Source organism: Marmota monax, unplaced genomic scaffold, assembly GCF_021218885.2.
Source record: "Marmota monax isolate L192 unplaced genomic scaffold, Marmota_monax_Labrador192_F-V1.1 WCK01_AAM20220418_F8-fsc00002, whole genome shotgun sequence".
NCBI lineage: Eukaryota > Metazoa > Chordata > Mammalia > Rodentia > Sciuridae > Marmota > Marmota monax.
In genome coordinates this window covers 44141457-44158077 of record NW_026693571.1, presented here as the reverse complement: position 1 = coordinate 44158077, position 16621 = coordinate 44141457, and the positions used below count along the sequence as shown (strand labels likewise).

The 16621-nt window shown below is 38.7% G+C and overlaps 2 protein-coding genes across 4 annotated transcripts in view; one reads left to right on the top strand and one right to left on the bottom strand.

The window, feature by feature from the left end:
- The window catches only part of Slc10a7 (solute carrier family 10 member 7), a 249107-nt gene that overhangs the window by 97284 nt on the left and 135202 nt on the right, over positions 1-16621 (bottom strand). The window lies entirely within an intron of this gene.
- Positions 3518-4864, top strand: LOC124102580 (heterogeneous nuclear ribonucleoprotein A1). The gene has a single exon (XM_046459012.2). The coding sequence runs from the start codon at positions 3583-3585 to the stop codon at positions 4543-4545; it is 963 nt and encodes a 320-aa protein (XP_046314968.1). The 5' UTR covers positions 3518-3582; the 3' UTR covers positions 4546-4864.

Genomic DNA, 16621 nt, shown 5'->3' with positions numbered 1-16621 from the left:
ATAATTTATTGACTATTACTTTAAAAGGTAAATAAATAGGGTCACATGGCTACTGAGAGATTGTCTTATTATTCCATCACTCAATACCTTTTGATGTCCTTCTTCTTCAAACACTTTGGTTTCTGGAATATTCTATTCCTCTCTTTTACCTTCTTCCTCTAGATCTTACTCTCTCACTTTAGTCAGGTATCTATAATGCTTTCCCTGACCACCCAACCAATACTACTACCCCATGCCCTGTCCCCTATGTTTCCTCCACTACCAGTTTCTAGTGCCTTATCTTGTTTTATTTTTGTCCATAAAACTTATTATTGCTTGACATTATATTTAGCTATTTGCTTATTATCTGTTTGCCTCACTGTTTTCCTACCCCAACCCCAAATAAGTTCTACAAGAGACCCCACCCGACCCTGTATTCTGTGTCTACAACAGTATCTGGCATAAAGTAATCCTTCAATAAACTTGTTGAGTAAACAAATGGGCAGATGTTATAAGAACTGGGATTTAAATACACAGCTTTCTAACTCTAGGTTTGTGTTTATTTTACTATAGCTGGTTTAACTTCAAATACAGTGTACCTACATTAAAAATTTCCAAAAGAAAGTGACACACCTTTACAATGAATCTTATAGCCCTCTCTCTCTGTTCTACCCACAGCCTATAACTAAAGAAAGCTGCTTTACTAAAAGAAAGGGGATGACAGTCACATCATCAGAAGAAAGAAAAAGTAAATCACACTAACTGTGCACTTTGTTCTGAGTGTGTGTATGTGTGTGTGTGCATGCCTGACTTAGAGAGTAATTTGCAACTACTTAGAAAGTCCCAATGATGTCTGTGCATGTGAATGTGTGTATGAATCCAAGATAAACCTATATTTTACCAATGTTTATTTTCTACCAGAATATTTTTGAAGTGAAACATTTACAGAACAAAAACAACTGCACAGTATTTGGGATTCCAGAAAGCTTCTTTTCACTTGCAAAAGGTTCATGTAACTAGCAGAGAAGGGGGGGGGGGTCGGGAGACGACGACTTCTCTTTCTAGTCAGAAACCTTTCATTTGTTATCTAGCTTAAAAGAATAACAGTGCTGGGCACAGTGGCACGTGCCTGTGATCCCAGTGATTCAAGAGGCTGAGGCAGAAAGATGGCAAGTTTGAGGTTAGTCTCAGTGATTTAGGGAGGCCCCACGCACCTTAGTGAGACACTGTCTCAAAATTAAAAATGCAAAGGGCTGGGGATGTCGGGAGATGTAGCTCAAGAATCCCTGGGCTTAATCCCTAGTACAAAAACAACAACAAAAACCCAACAGCTGTGCTCTACCATAACCCATTATCCAATTTCCAGCTACACAAAAGGTAGAAGGAAGACTGGTGGGAGGAATTTCTTTGATGAGAGTTGACACTGGACTATAGATACCCAATCCCCTCTCCAAGGTGTTAGAGGGGTGCTTCAGAGAACCACTTGTCTTCTGTAATTTGGGGAAGCAGGGAGAACGCTAGGGAGTAGACCCAATTCCCTCCTGGAAACCTTGAGCATGAGAGACTGGAAGGGGAGAAGGCTACAATGGAAGCAAGTGAGAGTTCTCCACTGGCCAGGCAAAGCCATGTCAGTTTACCCGCAAGTCAAGTAATCCAAAGAGCTGGACTTGAGTCATACTGACCAGTTCTCCACCTAAAGAGGTAGATCACTAGGAGCCCAGAGCTGGTGTTGAAGTTCCAAGAGGACCACTGTCCATGCCTAACGTTAGCTTAGGCTGCTCCTAATGAGGTAGGATCACTGGAAACCTCCCAGGGGCAACCCCACAAGAGAAAGATCCAGGTTTTGGAAACGTGGACATCAAAGGGCATTGATGCCAGGTTACAACTGGAGACACATGAGACTTTGCCCATTCTTCTCTAATCCTTCCTTCTCCATCTCCCTGATCCTAAAAGGGACAAAGACATAGCTCAAGAATGGAAAAGAAGGTGAACCAATGATGAGAAAAGAAACATAACAATTCTTTTTCTCTATTGCAGACTTTGATTATGAGCTGATGTGGGAAAAGAGAAACGGGGCAAAGGTTTTACTTGGTAATCTGAGACTGAAGTTCTGCATTAGACTTAAGTGGGCTTTTTGTTTACTGAAGTAAAACATAGTGCAAAATTTACATGTATATCTCATGCATACTTACACATACCTGTGAAAGCACAAGCCAGATCCAAATATAAAACATTTCTAGTACTCCAGAAAGATTCCTTATACTTCCTTTGAGTCAATAACCACCCTGCCAAAGATACCCGACTTTTATCATCACAGATTAATTTTTCTTATCTTGAACTTCACATAAATGAAATCATATGTAAGAACTCATTTTGTATCTGGCTTGTTTTTCTCAGTACTGTCTGTGACAGTTAACCACTTTTTTGTGGGGGGGCAGTAGCTCATTATTATGGTTTATATATGAGGTTTCCCCCAAAAGCTCGTATGCAAGACAATGCATGAAAACTTAGAGGTAAAATGATAGGGTTATTAGAGCCTTCACCAAATCAGTGAATTAATCCTCTGCTAGGAATTAACGAGGAGGTAACTGTAGACAGGTAGGTCATGGTTGAAGAAGGTGGTCACTGGGGGCGTGCCATTGGGCTTGATATTTTGTCTGAGGTGAAAGGAGTTCTCTGTTTCCTGGTCCATGTCCTGAGCTGCTTTTCTCTACCACACCCTTCTGCCATGATGTTCGGCCTCACTTTGGGTCCAGAGCAATGGAGCCATGGATTGAGACCTCTGAAACCATGAGCACCAAATAAACTTTTCCCTTCTCTAAAATTGTTCTTGTCATGTCTTTTGGTCACAGCAGCAGATGCAGGAGGGCAAGAAAGGCCATAAGGCTGACTCCTAGGTTTGTAGTTTGGGATCACTGGGTGGTTACCGAAAAATAGATTGGAAATATGAACCCAATTCTATAAGGACAGTTGAGGTATATGAGGTATATATAAGAGGCCCCCCAAGTCACTGGGAATACAGGGGTGCCCAACTTTGCCTGGCTTATAATAAAATAGACGTTTTTAATTTCAGTGAAGTCCCACTAATCAATCTGTTTTGTGATTTAAGGTATTGCCCTATGTTTTTCTCTAGCAGACTGGCTATGTTAGTACCTGAAAATGTCTAGAAAAAATATAGGTTCATTCTGATATTTTACCCAAAAAGAGGAAGGAATAAATTCTCTGAACAAGTATAAAGGGATGCTAATGAATTATTTTAATATTGCTTTCTGCTTACAACCAATAGGCTAGATTCTTCAATAAATCAGTTATACTTGGCTGGGCTGTGAAGATTCATTTGAGAAGTAAGTATATCATGTCTGTTTTAAATGAACAATCCTCCTAGTGAATATATGAGACACTCCTGATTAATAGCTAAGTTTATTATAGATATGACATAGTTATACAGAATCAGAATACTTCCCATTAATGAATATATGTTGAATGCCCTAGGGCAATCCACACAAAGATGTTCATCTCTGGGATACGTTCGTTAGCTTACTCCTTTCTGCCCGTGTACGCCGCTGAGAAAGCATCGTTAAAGTCTGTCTTCCTGCTGCCGTCATGTCTAAATCAGAGTCCCCTAAAGAGCCCGAACAGCTGCGGAAGCTATTCATCGGAGGGCTGAGCTTTGAAACAACTGATGAGAGTCTGAGAAGCCATTTTGAGCAATGGGGAACACTCACGGATTGTGTGGTAATGAGAGATCCAAACACCAAGCGCTCCAGAGGCTTTGGGTTTGTCACTTATGCCACTGTGGAGGAAGTGGATGCAGCCATGAATGCAAGACCACACAAAGTGGATGGTAGAGTTGTGGAACCAAAGAGAGCTGTCTCACGAGAAGATTCTCAAAGACCAGGGGCCCACTTAACTGTGAAAAAGATCTTTGTTGGTGGCATTAAAGAAGACACTGAAGAACATCACCTACGAGATTATTTTGAACAGTATGGGAAAATAGAAGTTATTGAAATCATGACTGACCGAGGCAGTGGAAAGAAAAGGGGCTTTGCTTTTGTAACTTTTGATGACCATGACTCTGTGGATAAGATTGTCATTCAGAAATTCCATACTGTGAATGGCCACAACTGTGAAGTGAGGAAAGCCCTGTCAAAGCAAGAGATGGCTAGTGCCTCATCTAGCCAAAGAGGTCGAAGTGGTTCTGGAAACTTCGGTGGTGGTCGTGGAGGTGGTTTTGGTGGAAATGACAATTTCGGTCGTGGAGGGAACTTCAGTGGTCGTGGTGGCTTTGGTGGCAGTCGTGGTGGTGGTGGATATGGTGGCAGCGGGGATGGCTACAATGGATTTGGTAATGATGGAAGCAATTTTGGAGGTGGTGGAAGCTACAATGATTTTGGCAGTTACAACAATCAGTCATCAAATTTTGGACCCATGAAGGGTGGAAACTTTGGAGGCAGAAGCTCTGGACCTTACGGTGGTGGAGGCCAATATTTTGCCAAACCACGAAACCAAGGTGGCTATGGCGGTTCCAGCAGCAGCAGTAGCTATGGCAGTGGCAGAAGGTTTTAATACTGCCAGGTAAGAAACAAAGCTTAGCAGGAGAGGAGAGCCAGAGAAGTGACAGGGAAGCTACAGGTTACAACAGATTTGTGAACTCAGCCAAGCACAGTGGTGGCAGGGCCTAGCTGCTACAAAGAAGACATGGTTTAGACAATACTCATGTGTATGGGCAAAAAAAACTCGAGGACTGTATTTGTGACTAATTGTATAACAGGATATTTTAGTTTCTGTTCTGTGGAAAGTGTAAAGCATTCCAACAAAGGGTTTTAATGTAGACTTTTTTTTTTTTTTTGCACCCATGCTGTTGATTGCTAAATGTAATAGTCTGATCATGACGCTGAATAAATGTGTCTTTTTAAAAAAAAAAAAAAAAAAAAAAGATGTTCATCTCTTATAAGTTGATTTTCCTAGACATGGAATTTGCTATTGGAGTTTTTGTGTCTTAGTGAAAAAGTGCAGATCAGGGAGGTACAAGTATTTTCCCATCCTGCTCTGTCACTACCTACCTAACAATGGCCCATTCATAGCTACAACAGAGTTGATCTCCCACAACTGTCCTTATAGAGTTGGGTTCATATTTCCAATCTTTTTTTTTTTTTTTTGATAACCATCCAGTGATCTCAAACTATAAATCTAGGAGTCAGCCTTATCTCCTTTCTTGCTCACCTTCATCTGCTAGTTACTCACCAAAGGATGCTCTATCTCTCAAATAACATTGCAATATATATTTCATCCTCTTCCTTCCCACTGCTACGACCTTACTCTAGGCCACCATTCTTTTTCTCTTCTATCACTGTACAAGGCTCCCCAATTAGTCACCATAACTTCAGGTTAGCCAAGGCTATCTGTGTTCATATAATATCAGTTAATGGGCTGTTACTATTACTATTGCAACTATTGCCATGATCTTTGTCTTTTCTGAACTCCTTGAAAGTGCATACATTAGTTGTCTTTTACCTTCTTCCACAGTACCAGGTGTAATTATGTCTCACATGTTGTTGGTCCATAATGAATATGAACTGGGTAAACTGAAAGATGATTGCATTTCTACAAAATAGCCGATGACATAGTAGAAGATGTTTTAGGTGGACAAACACTTTGCTACTTATCTCAAACTACTCGAGATTGTGTTTTTTAATATAAGGCGAATGGATTCAGAGGCTTCAGAAGAATTATTTTGATAGACAATTAAAATGGGGTAGTCAAAGTAAAAGTGGTAAAAAGGATTAGGTTGCTGATTCAAGCTTGCTTGTCTAAGTTCCTGACAACTGCATAGCTTAAGGGAAAAAAGAAAAAAAAAAAAAAGCCAACACCAATACACAATGGAAGCCATTCCATTTGATTTTTTAATACTACTCTCATTAGGGAGATACTCCCTCTCTCCCTCTACTCCCAATGAAGCAGACCACTCAGAACAGCAGATGTCCAATTTTGGTGGCAATTTGTCATGAAGTCCATGAATTAGTCAAAGTATCAACAGAAAGGGTAATTCTTTCTCTGATGAGTGTACAATAAGATCACCTTATGTTGCTTAAGATTCGGTAAATACAGGGAACATATAAAAAGCCTTCCAAAATTGTTCATTAAGTATATCTTTCATATTTCTGGAACCAAAGTACAAATCAAAACACCATCTTATATTTATGTAACTACTGAATGCAGACAATAATATTACAGATATTTGCTTTCTTTTTGTCAACTATCTATGTTTGAATTTCAACTTTCAATTTTAACTTGATACCTAACTTTGTAAGATATGGTAAAAATCATTCAATTTAAAAATTACAAAGTATATAGCAAAATATTTTAGTACATCATAGTTGATAGCAGCTGACTTTATTACCACATTCTAAAGTTGACCTCTACTTAATGCACAGTTAACAGAGTTTTTGGCATTAGATAATTAAATTTAAGTCTTGAAGTGTGAGCAAATTAGAATTGCCTTACTAAATGGTTAGCATGTTATCAGTATCTAAGAGTTTTGCTCAAGCTCTAGAAGGTTTGCAGTTTTCCATCGTACCCAAAGCTCGGTGTCAGATGGGTTTCAGATTTGTCAGATTTTTGAAAGGCTATATATGTTACGTAACCTTGCCAATGGTGTATGGGGAAGCACTCCATAATCAAACACATTACATTCTATAGCAAAATATATTCTACTCGGATTCATGTCCAATTACATAAATAAAGAATAAAATAGACTCAGGGCTGGGCTTGTGACCCAGTGGTAGAGCGCTTGCCTAGCCTGTGTGAGACACTTGGTTCAATCCTCAGCACCGCATAAAAATTAAAAAAATAAAGATATCAAATAAGATTTCATGTCCATCTACAACTAAAAATATTTTTAAAAAGAAGAATAAAACAGACTCATATCATATCAGGTTAGATCTTGCTTTGACTCAAACACATTTGGTTTTGCTCTTGATTTCCAGAGTTTTTTGTTTCTTAATGAAGAAAAGGGGTGAAAGACCTAGGATTTCTGCTTCTTGGGACTGCTATAAGTGTTAAATTTTAAAAAATGTCTGAGGAGCTCAGAGCATACACTAGGTCATACTTAGTACTGATGTTGGCTGTATCACCAGCATTATCACAATTTTGAAAGACTAGAAAACACAACAAATTGTTAAAAGTCATAGTTGTTGACTGATGCAATTCCAAACAAACTTTATCTAATTGTGCATACTTTATAAGTTCTATGTAATGGACATTTACTATTTTCATAACAAAACAGGCTTGTTTGTTTATTTATTTATTTATTTATTTTCTATTTATTTTCTTAATTCATTATATTTTTGCACCAGATTTTCTTGATTTTGCCTTTTCCTTTATCATGGCCAAATTTTTTTGAGTTTCCTGTTTCAAAAATGTTCTTGGGTTGTAAAAGGCTAGAGGAAAAGAAAGTTTTATTCTAGTTCAGATGTTTTTCTCTTCTGCCCAACCTGTAAGCAAGGCATATTCTGCTACTCACATTAAAAACATGGTTTAGCTCATCTGAAAGGCATTTCCTCAGTTCCCTAGTTCTTGAAATAATGTTCTATTCATCTATGAGCTGTTAGGTATCGTAATAGTATGGTGTCAAGATAAACATCAAAATTTTCACATTAATTCTTCAATAGTTTTTTCTTCCATGAAGGAACATTTCAAAGTTGGAACTACCATCAAAAACCAAAGACAGCAAACAAGACAAAGTAAAGAAACAAACAAATATTTCTGTTGACTGTCCTTATTATTGTCCAGTACAGTGTTGTCCAGTAGGACTTTCTGTAATGAAATGTTCTATAATCTGAAGTGTTCAATACATACAACAGCCTCTGTCACGTGTAGCTACTAAGCTTGAATAGTGGTTAGTGGTAAACTACAGAACTAAATTTTCAACTTTATTTAATTTTTAAATTAATTTCAGTTTAAATTTAATTAGCCACATGTGGCTGCTTACTAATGTATTAGATACTGCTATCCACAAAACCTCAATTGTTTGTGCAGTCTTTTTTAATAAAGACACTGAATGCCAGTTCTATTTTAAAACTATTTGTAATGTGTTCTGTATAATAAAATTTGAGAGCTCTTTCCTATAATCTTCCTTAAAAAGAATCATTTAAATTCCAAATAGACCCTCCATCCTCCAGGAATGAGAGCTCCTGCTTTGGAGTGCTGCGTTGGGATAGTTGACAAGAGTTCATCATCTTGACCAACGTGGATGCTTCTCTGTATTCATAAATTCAAGTTCTTTAGGCTCATGTGTCCACCCCACCTTGCCAATTATGTCTAATAAATAAATATCCACAAAGTGGCTCCAGGAAGACAAATACTAAAAACAAAACAAAACCACCACAAAAAGCCAATGCACAGTTCTTAACAAATGAGTCTTGAATCAAACAACTACTGCAAGTGGCAAAACAACTGAAAAGCCTATCATGGTTTGAAAATAAAAAAAGATCCCTTTAAAATCCACCTTAGCACACTGCCCATATTGCTCAGTACTAACAATCTTACCCCGTTTCTGGAAAGATCCAGAAAGCTGTTTCGGCATTCATTATGCTACAGCTCACAATTAACACTGCCAGACTCCTTTCTAATCAATTATTCGTTAAGAAGTCTAGCATTTCTTTGGAGCGCCTTACCTCGACTCGACATCAGAATGGTTTAAGAGATGACACGTGCGTGTGTACTTTTCAGAATAAAAGGAGGACTTTAAGCAGGTTTTATCACTAAATGAGAACAAGGGTAAAAGAGGAGAAATCAACCCTTTTAGTCAAAGTCGAGCTTCCGGCGAGCTGCAGGCAGTGCACAGCATGAGAGAAGCTGGCTCCAGAAAGTGCCCAAGTGTTGACAGCTGAGGAAGAATTGAAGGCTTAGCGGCACAAATGCTCTGTTAATGGTACTGCCACAGAGCTTCTCCTAACCAGAACTGCTAAAACCCTCCAAAGCTGCTGACAGCCAATCACTGAAATTAATCCACTCTAAGCTTACATTAAATTAGCAAGTTATTATTTGTACGAAGGTATCAACTGCACTGACTGGATTATGTAAAGAAAATAAAGGCTATTTTGTCTAGCCTAAAACTTGAAAGGAGTAACACTTAAAGACTATAAAAGAATACAACTTGTGCTACTTCCTCCCTTCATAAACCCACTAGATATTAAATCAGCATCGTGCAACATATTTTTTATTAATTTACATCACAGGTAAAAGTTCTACAAATGGAGTTTCCCAAAATGTGTAAATATTCAAAATAATCTGGGAGTAAACTGGAATCAGTAAGAGATAACATTCACCAGTATCGTGAGTCACAAGTAAAAATCAAGATACTGCAATCAACAAACTGTTTCCAGTATTGACATTTAGTATTTTGGAATTTTAAAACTTTTCCTAGGCATTTCAGTTTTAAGTAAATAATGACAAGTTACTTTCAGAGCTACTTGGTCTTGACTAGTCTTTGTTTTCTCTCGAATGTCTGCAACACCTATTGGGGGCACCAATTCTGCTACTTAACTAGTCTGTCTTCTACTGTAACTCATTATTCACGATTAGTATCACCAAAATAACAAAGTAAGCATGTCTCACATGTTTTTACCGCAGGTACCCCACAGAAGGAACAAAAACATCCTGGGTTCAAATTTTCCCCTACCACTTACTAGGCAAGTTATCTAACCTTTCTGGGCCTCAGTTTCCTCAGTAACATGGGCAATAACAACAGTTCTTCTACCCTTTAGTGTTGTGAGAAGGATTAAATGAATATGCTATTGCATCCTATGGTACTTGGCACTTGGACAGATATAGCTCCATTTTTAAACATCAGAGGTCAAGGTGAATAGAGAGAAGAAAATAGGGTGTAAAGGAAACAGAGCTCTCTTCCTTTGAACATGTATTTACTGGCAATATTGACAGGTAAATTCTCCTGTCATAAATAATGTTTCTATGATCTTCAAGGCCTGATTACTGACAAAATGAGCAATATTGGAGGAATTATCTTTGTTATTACAGTGAATGATTTATTCCATAACATAGCTCAGGAATCCTAATATTAACATATCTTGCAGCAATCAATTATATTCAGTTCTTGACTTTCAAATCTTTGTGAAACATCAAATGATACTGCTAAACATACAGCTTAATTGTAGAGACTGCTGATGTGGATGATAATGTCATTGGTGGCCCCAAAAGCTAACTCAGCACTATCAAGGCTGAAAATTAAAAAAAAAAAAAAAAAAGACTGGAATTCTGGGAAAGAAATAGTTAACTTACCAATTTAAATAAGATAAAAACACCAAAAATAATTTGCAAAACAATTTTCTTCATGTATTTAATAAATATATGTCAGAATAAACAAAAATCACAGAAGCTGAAAGTTTTAAAAAATCAATTAAAATAAAGTCACAGGGCATGCTGGAGAATTATTTCTGGCAGTTATTTGATATAATATGGTTAATATTTCTAGTCAGTCAAATTAACACAATTTTGCCACTGTGGATTTACAGTCACAAAATGCAGGCTCCCAAGAGGCCTGAATCAGAGTAACTCTAAAAATCAGAGTAACAGAGTCCTTTCATGCATAGAGCAACTTGACCATTCTCTTCTGAAAAAAAATCATCCCTTAGAAAAAAATTAATTTGCTATACATTCACATATGCTATTCCCCTCCCCCCTGCCCCATCCTGATCTGTCCTTCAAAGTCCTTGGTTAGAAGCCAGTCCATTTATTGCTCCATTTATACCAACAGATAACACTTTTCTTCCTTATCGGTCTGCCTACTCGGATCATGTGTGCTGTGCCATGGTATTGATTGGAAGAAGCTCAGGCAAGGTGGTGTCAGCTTATATTCCTAAAGGGAGTCCCTTGAGCAGATTGGCCAGGCACTTAAGGTCAAATCAGAATTGTCAGTGTTTCTCCATTAAACTGCGGGGCACAGAGAGAAGTGCCGAATTCTCAAGCAAGCAGAACCAGTTCCAGCAGTCAACCTTTTCTTATTTTTCTCTTCCCTCACACAGCTCACGGCTGCTTTTCATGGCTTTGTGAAAATAAAAATTATCTTATACCACTCTTCTTATGCCCCATGCTGCTTTCTTACTCATCTTCATTGTCTCCCTTACTCGTCTTTCTAAAATGTTTACTCAAAAGAAAGAAAAAGAAAAATCACGAGGCAAATAAAGTCACTAATCATTTCATACCGAGAGAGAGAGGATCCAGTAATTAACCTTAGAGGTGACGCTGGCATTTTCTTGATGACTTGAGATCTGTACACTTAAAGAAAGAAAATAAAGTTGACGTCTTCTGCTAATGGTATCCTTCACAGCACCGTAACAGTTGCTCAGATCTGCTTTTTAGAATTCATTCACTGAAAACTTTCCAGAGCACATATTTTATACACAGTCCCCTTTTTATGGAACTAGGGTTTCAAAGACGTACATGGCTCTTCCCATTAGGGAATTCATAATTCGTTATCTTACAACATGACATGTATCATTATGACATGGACAAGAAGTCACAGGACAGAACGGCATGGCATGACGCAGACAGTGTAGAAGTGAGACAGACTGTGTCCAGATCTCCTTTTGTCACATACTGGGGGACTTGAGGAAAAGGTACCACTCTCTTGAACTTCACTGTACCCACATATAGCATAGATATAATAATATTCACCTTACAAGGTGACCTTGACAGGTATTAATATATGTTAGGCTTTTCCGACCTTATATACAAAGTCAAGAACAACTCATCTGGTCTAAAGGTGTGAAAATGATGGGAGAAAGGGCAAAATAAAGAGCAAAAGCTGGATTTTGGAGAACAAGTGGGATTTCTGTAGAGAAGAATGGGAACTAAGGGGTTCTTAGCAAAGGGAGCATCATGAGAAAAGAAATAGAGCTGTTAAAGGTACATTGTGCTTGGCATGGTGGCCCACACCTGTAAGTCCAGAACTCCTGGAGGCTGAGGCAGGAGGATGGCAAGTCCAAGGCTAGCTTGGGCAATTTAGCAAGACAACAACAAGAAGAAAAAGTACTTGGTATGTTCAGAAGGTGCAGAAGGAAGTAGTCAGGAGTATGAGTTGGCCTGCCTGAGGTGGGATCATGGCTCTGCTGCCCCCTAGGGGTGATCTGGGGGTAAAGAGCCTGCCTTCACTTTATTCATGTGCTTTGCCTAAATAAAAACATAACCTAAACCAATGGGTATAAAAAGGATTAAATGGAGATTTATATTTATACATATATAAATAAATAAACATGGACTTTCACATATTAAACATCATTACTGCTATTGTTGGAGCTTCTATTAATAAAGACATTATTACTAGAAGTCCAGATGATAGGGAATGGTTCAAGCATAAAAAAAATGGATAAGTGTGGGTTCTGAGAGTAGTATTTCTCATTTTACCATTTGACTTCCAGGCCTCTTATTGTTTAGTAACCTGGAAGCAATATTTTATCTCAAGGGGGGGTGAATGGTTTATTTCTATCGGGACACTTTCTGTCTCTCTCTGTTGCTAAATATATTCTGGTCTAGTGATTTTTAAACTTGGATATACATCAGAATCCCCTGGGAAAACAAATAAAAAACAGGGCCTTTAAGTCTAAACCTAGAGATTCTTATTCAATAAATTTAAAGTAGAGCTGAGGAATCGGCTCTATTTAAAAGGCTTCCCAGGTGATTCTGATGAACAGCCATATTTGGAGACATTCATTCTGGTCTACCTGGAAACCAAGTCAGTATGTCTTGCTCTTATTGCCCACTGAAAACGTGTGGCTTATCTAATAATAACAGATTCATGAGACCACTAGCCTCCTTTCTAGCTTTAATCCTATAAAAAACACTGATTTGTTTGCATAAGGCATTAATAAGATTATGTCTTCCTTCTTCATAGCTATGAAATATTTTGCAATGATGGAGGCCTAATGTAGCAGGGAACAACAGAAAGGCAAGTTAATTCAAAGTTTCATTAAACATTAGAATATTCCTTTTTTGGATTGAGTATTACGACACTGACTGACAGAATAAATTGTTCTGCCATTATTAACTATATTCTCAGATACATTTAGATTATGTTATGAAAAATGTAGATTATGATATGAAAAATTATTAGATTATGATATGAAAAATCCAACTAATTTATCAAGGTTTCAACATTATCACTAGGAAGATCTAGTTTTTATTTGCTACAATCCATTTGCTTTTGTAGGTCTGTCTTAAGGAATATCAATCAGCCACATCAAAGAGTCTATTTGCTCCACAAAATGGTTTCTTTCATTGAAATCACTTACAGTTTCTTAGTGCACCTAAGGATTCATTGATCATCATTCCACAGAAAGACATACAGGAAAACAGTTTTCACCTTTCACTTTGTGTTTCAGGGGTGGGGATACAATCCAGGGCCCTGTGTATGCTAAAAACGCATTCTTCCTCTGCAGAGGAAAACCATCTTTAAGCAAAATGTTGGATACAAATAAAAATAAATATTTCTGAAGTTATAAAAATAATTTTATGGATTTACATGAACACAGGAGCAGGCACAATACAAGGGCTGGCAAGGGAAGCACAGGCAGCAGGCCAAGAAGCAGCAGAGCAGAAGTTCAAAATTTATTCTGAGAAGAATGGGAAGCAAAGAAGAGGTTCTAACGGTAAAATATACAAGGTATAAAAAAGTCTAAGACAGTGCAGATGCTCATCGGCTTACCATGGGGTTATAGCCTGATAAGCCCAGAGTAACCTGACAATTAATCACAAGTTAAAAATGCATTGAATCCAGGAACCTACCAAACATCACAGGGTAGCAGCACAGCATGCTGTAGAGTAATTGCTGCTACCCCTTGAGACCATGTGGCCAACTGGGAGCTGTGGCTCACTCCTGCTGCTCAACATTTAGAAACAGCATTGTATCACTAGCTTGGGAAAAGTTCAAAATTTGAAGTATGGTTTGTACTGAATGTATATTGCTTTCAAATCTTCATAAAACTGAAAAATCTTAAATTGAATCATCCTAAATCAGAGACCATTTGTAGTTCTCAACCTTGAGTAAATATTAGAATATTAGAATCACCCAAGGTCCCTATACCAGGATACTAATTTAATTGGTTTAGAGTGGAACCAATACATCAGTCATTTTTGAAAACGACCCATATTATTTTAATGTACACCAAGGTTGAAACCACTGTCCCAACTGAGCCAAGAGACCAGCAAGGCTATGAGGCAGGATGGCTGAACTGGAGTCCTGGAGGTAGAAACACAGAAATGTGATAAATTTGACAGATATTAAGATGGTAAGATCAACAGCATGTAATGGTTACCTGGGGGAAGTTAGAGAAACAAAGTCAAAATCACCAGAAGATTTCTCCCAGGAAAGGGGGGAAACTGTGGTGCTATTCATTGCCTCAGATTGTAATGGACCTGGGTTTGGATCTTGCTTGTCTGTTTTCCATATTGAGGCTTTGGGAAGATTATTTGATCCATTTTAATACTGTACAAAAAAGAAATAATAACACATCTTACAGAGAAATTGTAGAGATTACATGAGATAACATGTAGAAGGGACCTAGAACAGTGCCCGTTACATAATAGCTGCCCAGTAAATGTTCTTCCTTTTCTTCTCATGCTATTCCAGATGAGGCTACCATGAAAGGTCAGGTGTAGTGGTTTAGATTCCTAAAGGAACTGAATTTGTTTCACTACATGAGATCCTTTAACATGCACCATCATTTATTTATGTAAGACTTTTTTTAAACGATGTCTTGAATATGTCATCATCATCATTTCTTTCTTTCTATCTTCTTATCTTCTTCTTTTTTTTTTTTGGTACTGAGGATTTAACCCAGGGGTGCTTAACCTTTGAGCCCCCTCCCCAGCCCCCCCCCCGCTTTTTTTTGTACCTGTGAGTGAACTCAAGGACACTCAACCACTGAGCCACATCCCCAGCACTATTTTGTATTTTATTTAGAGACAGGCTCTCAATGAGTTGCTTAGCGCCTCGCTTTTTCTAAGGCTGGCTTTGAACTTCTGATCCTCCTGTTTCAACCTCCTGAGTTGCTGGGATTACAGGCATTCACCACCATGCCTGGCCCCAGCCCCTTTTTAATATATTTTATTTTGAGACAGTCTGGCTATGTTGCTGAGGCTGGCTTTGAACTTGTGATCCTCCTGCCTCAGCCTCCCAAGTTACTGGGATTACAGGCGTGTGCCATCACGCCCTGCAGTGTATCATCATTTCTGGAGACATGGACGTCTTGAAAAAAAAATATCTGCTTCTAATATTTAAATTATTTCAAAAAACAAAAGTAAACGTGGAAAGTTGCCTGATAATAAAAGATTGGTCTTAGGAAAAGCATTCTGGTCTAAATTTTCAGGACAAGGTCTGTGAATACCTGGAGGAAAGCTCTTGGGTTTGCTATTTCCTTGGTCTGGAATGTTCTTCTCCAGCAATCCTCAAATTAATTCCCTCATGGCCCTCCAGGTTTTGTTGCTCCTAAATGAGGCCAACTTGCTCTCTCACTCACACAGCAACCTCCTCACCCCATCTAGCACATGTGCCCTTTCCCTGTATCATATAACCTTTACCCTAACTCTGGTGTCTCCCCATCCCTCCTTCTCTCTCTCTCTCTCTCCCCCCCTCCCCCCCCTTAGGACTTATCTCTTTTGTAACTTGTAACTTGTTTATCTTATTTACTATTTTATTGTCTGTTACTCCCAACAGGAAGCTGCAAAGGCTAAACAAAACCCTCAAGTGTGTTTGCAATTCTCACTTAACAGCACTTCTGAGATCAGGTGTGGGGGAGCTGTTCTTCCAACTGGGTGTCTCTACTTCCATCCATCCTGACACTACCTGCCTGGAGATAGTGACAGATCTCACAGGTTGAGGACTCACTCCCCTGAGACTGCCCTTCACTTCAGATGCTAATCACACATCTCAGGTTGTGACCACTAGTTATGTCTCTGGGCTATAAACCACAGTGTCCATGAGCCCCTCCTCAGGTTTGATTAACATGCAGGAGTGGTGTACAGAACTCAAGTAAATGCTTTAATTTCATTTACACATTTATTATATGGTATACAGACAGAAGGGAGAGATGCACATGTGAGGCAGAGAGGGATGTGGACCTTCCAAGCACTCTCTAGGTGCACCCCACTCCAGAAACCTCACGCAGTCAGCTATCCAGAAGCTCTCTGAACCCTGTCCTTTGGGGGCTTATGGAAGCATCTTAAATAGGTGTGACTGATCACATCACTGGCCATTGGTGATCAACTCCACTTTCAGTCCCTCTCCCACCCTAGAAGTCTGGGGGTGGAGCTGAAAGTCCCAACCCTCTAATCACATGATTGGTTTCCCTGGCAACCAGCCCTCATCCTGAGGCTATTCTGGAGCCCACCAAGAGTGGTCTCCTTGGAACAAAAGATGCTCCTAGGGGCTGAGGTTGTGGCTTAGCGCTTGCCTAGCACATGCGAGGCACTGGATTCAATCCTCAGTACCACATAAAAATAAATAAATAAAATAAAGGTATACATTCATGGAGTATAACTTATTTTTAAAATGCTCCTATCACCCAGAAAATTACAAGCAGGAGCTCCATTCAGGTACCCAGAGCCAAGGGTGCTTAACAATGGAACC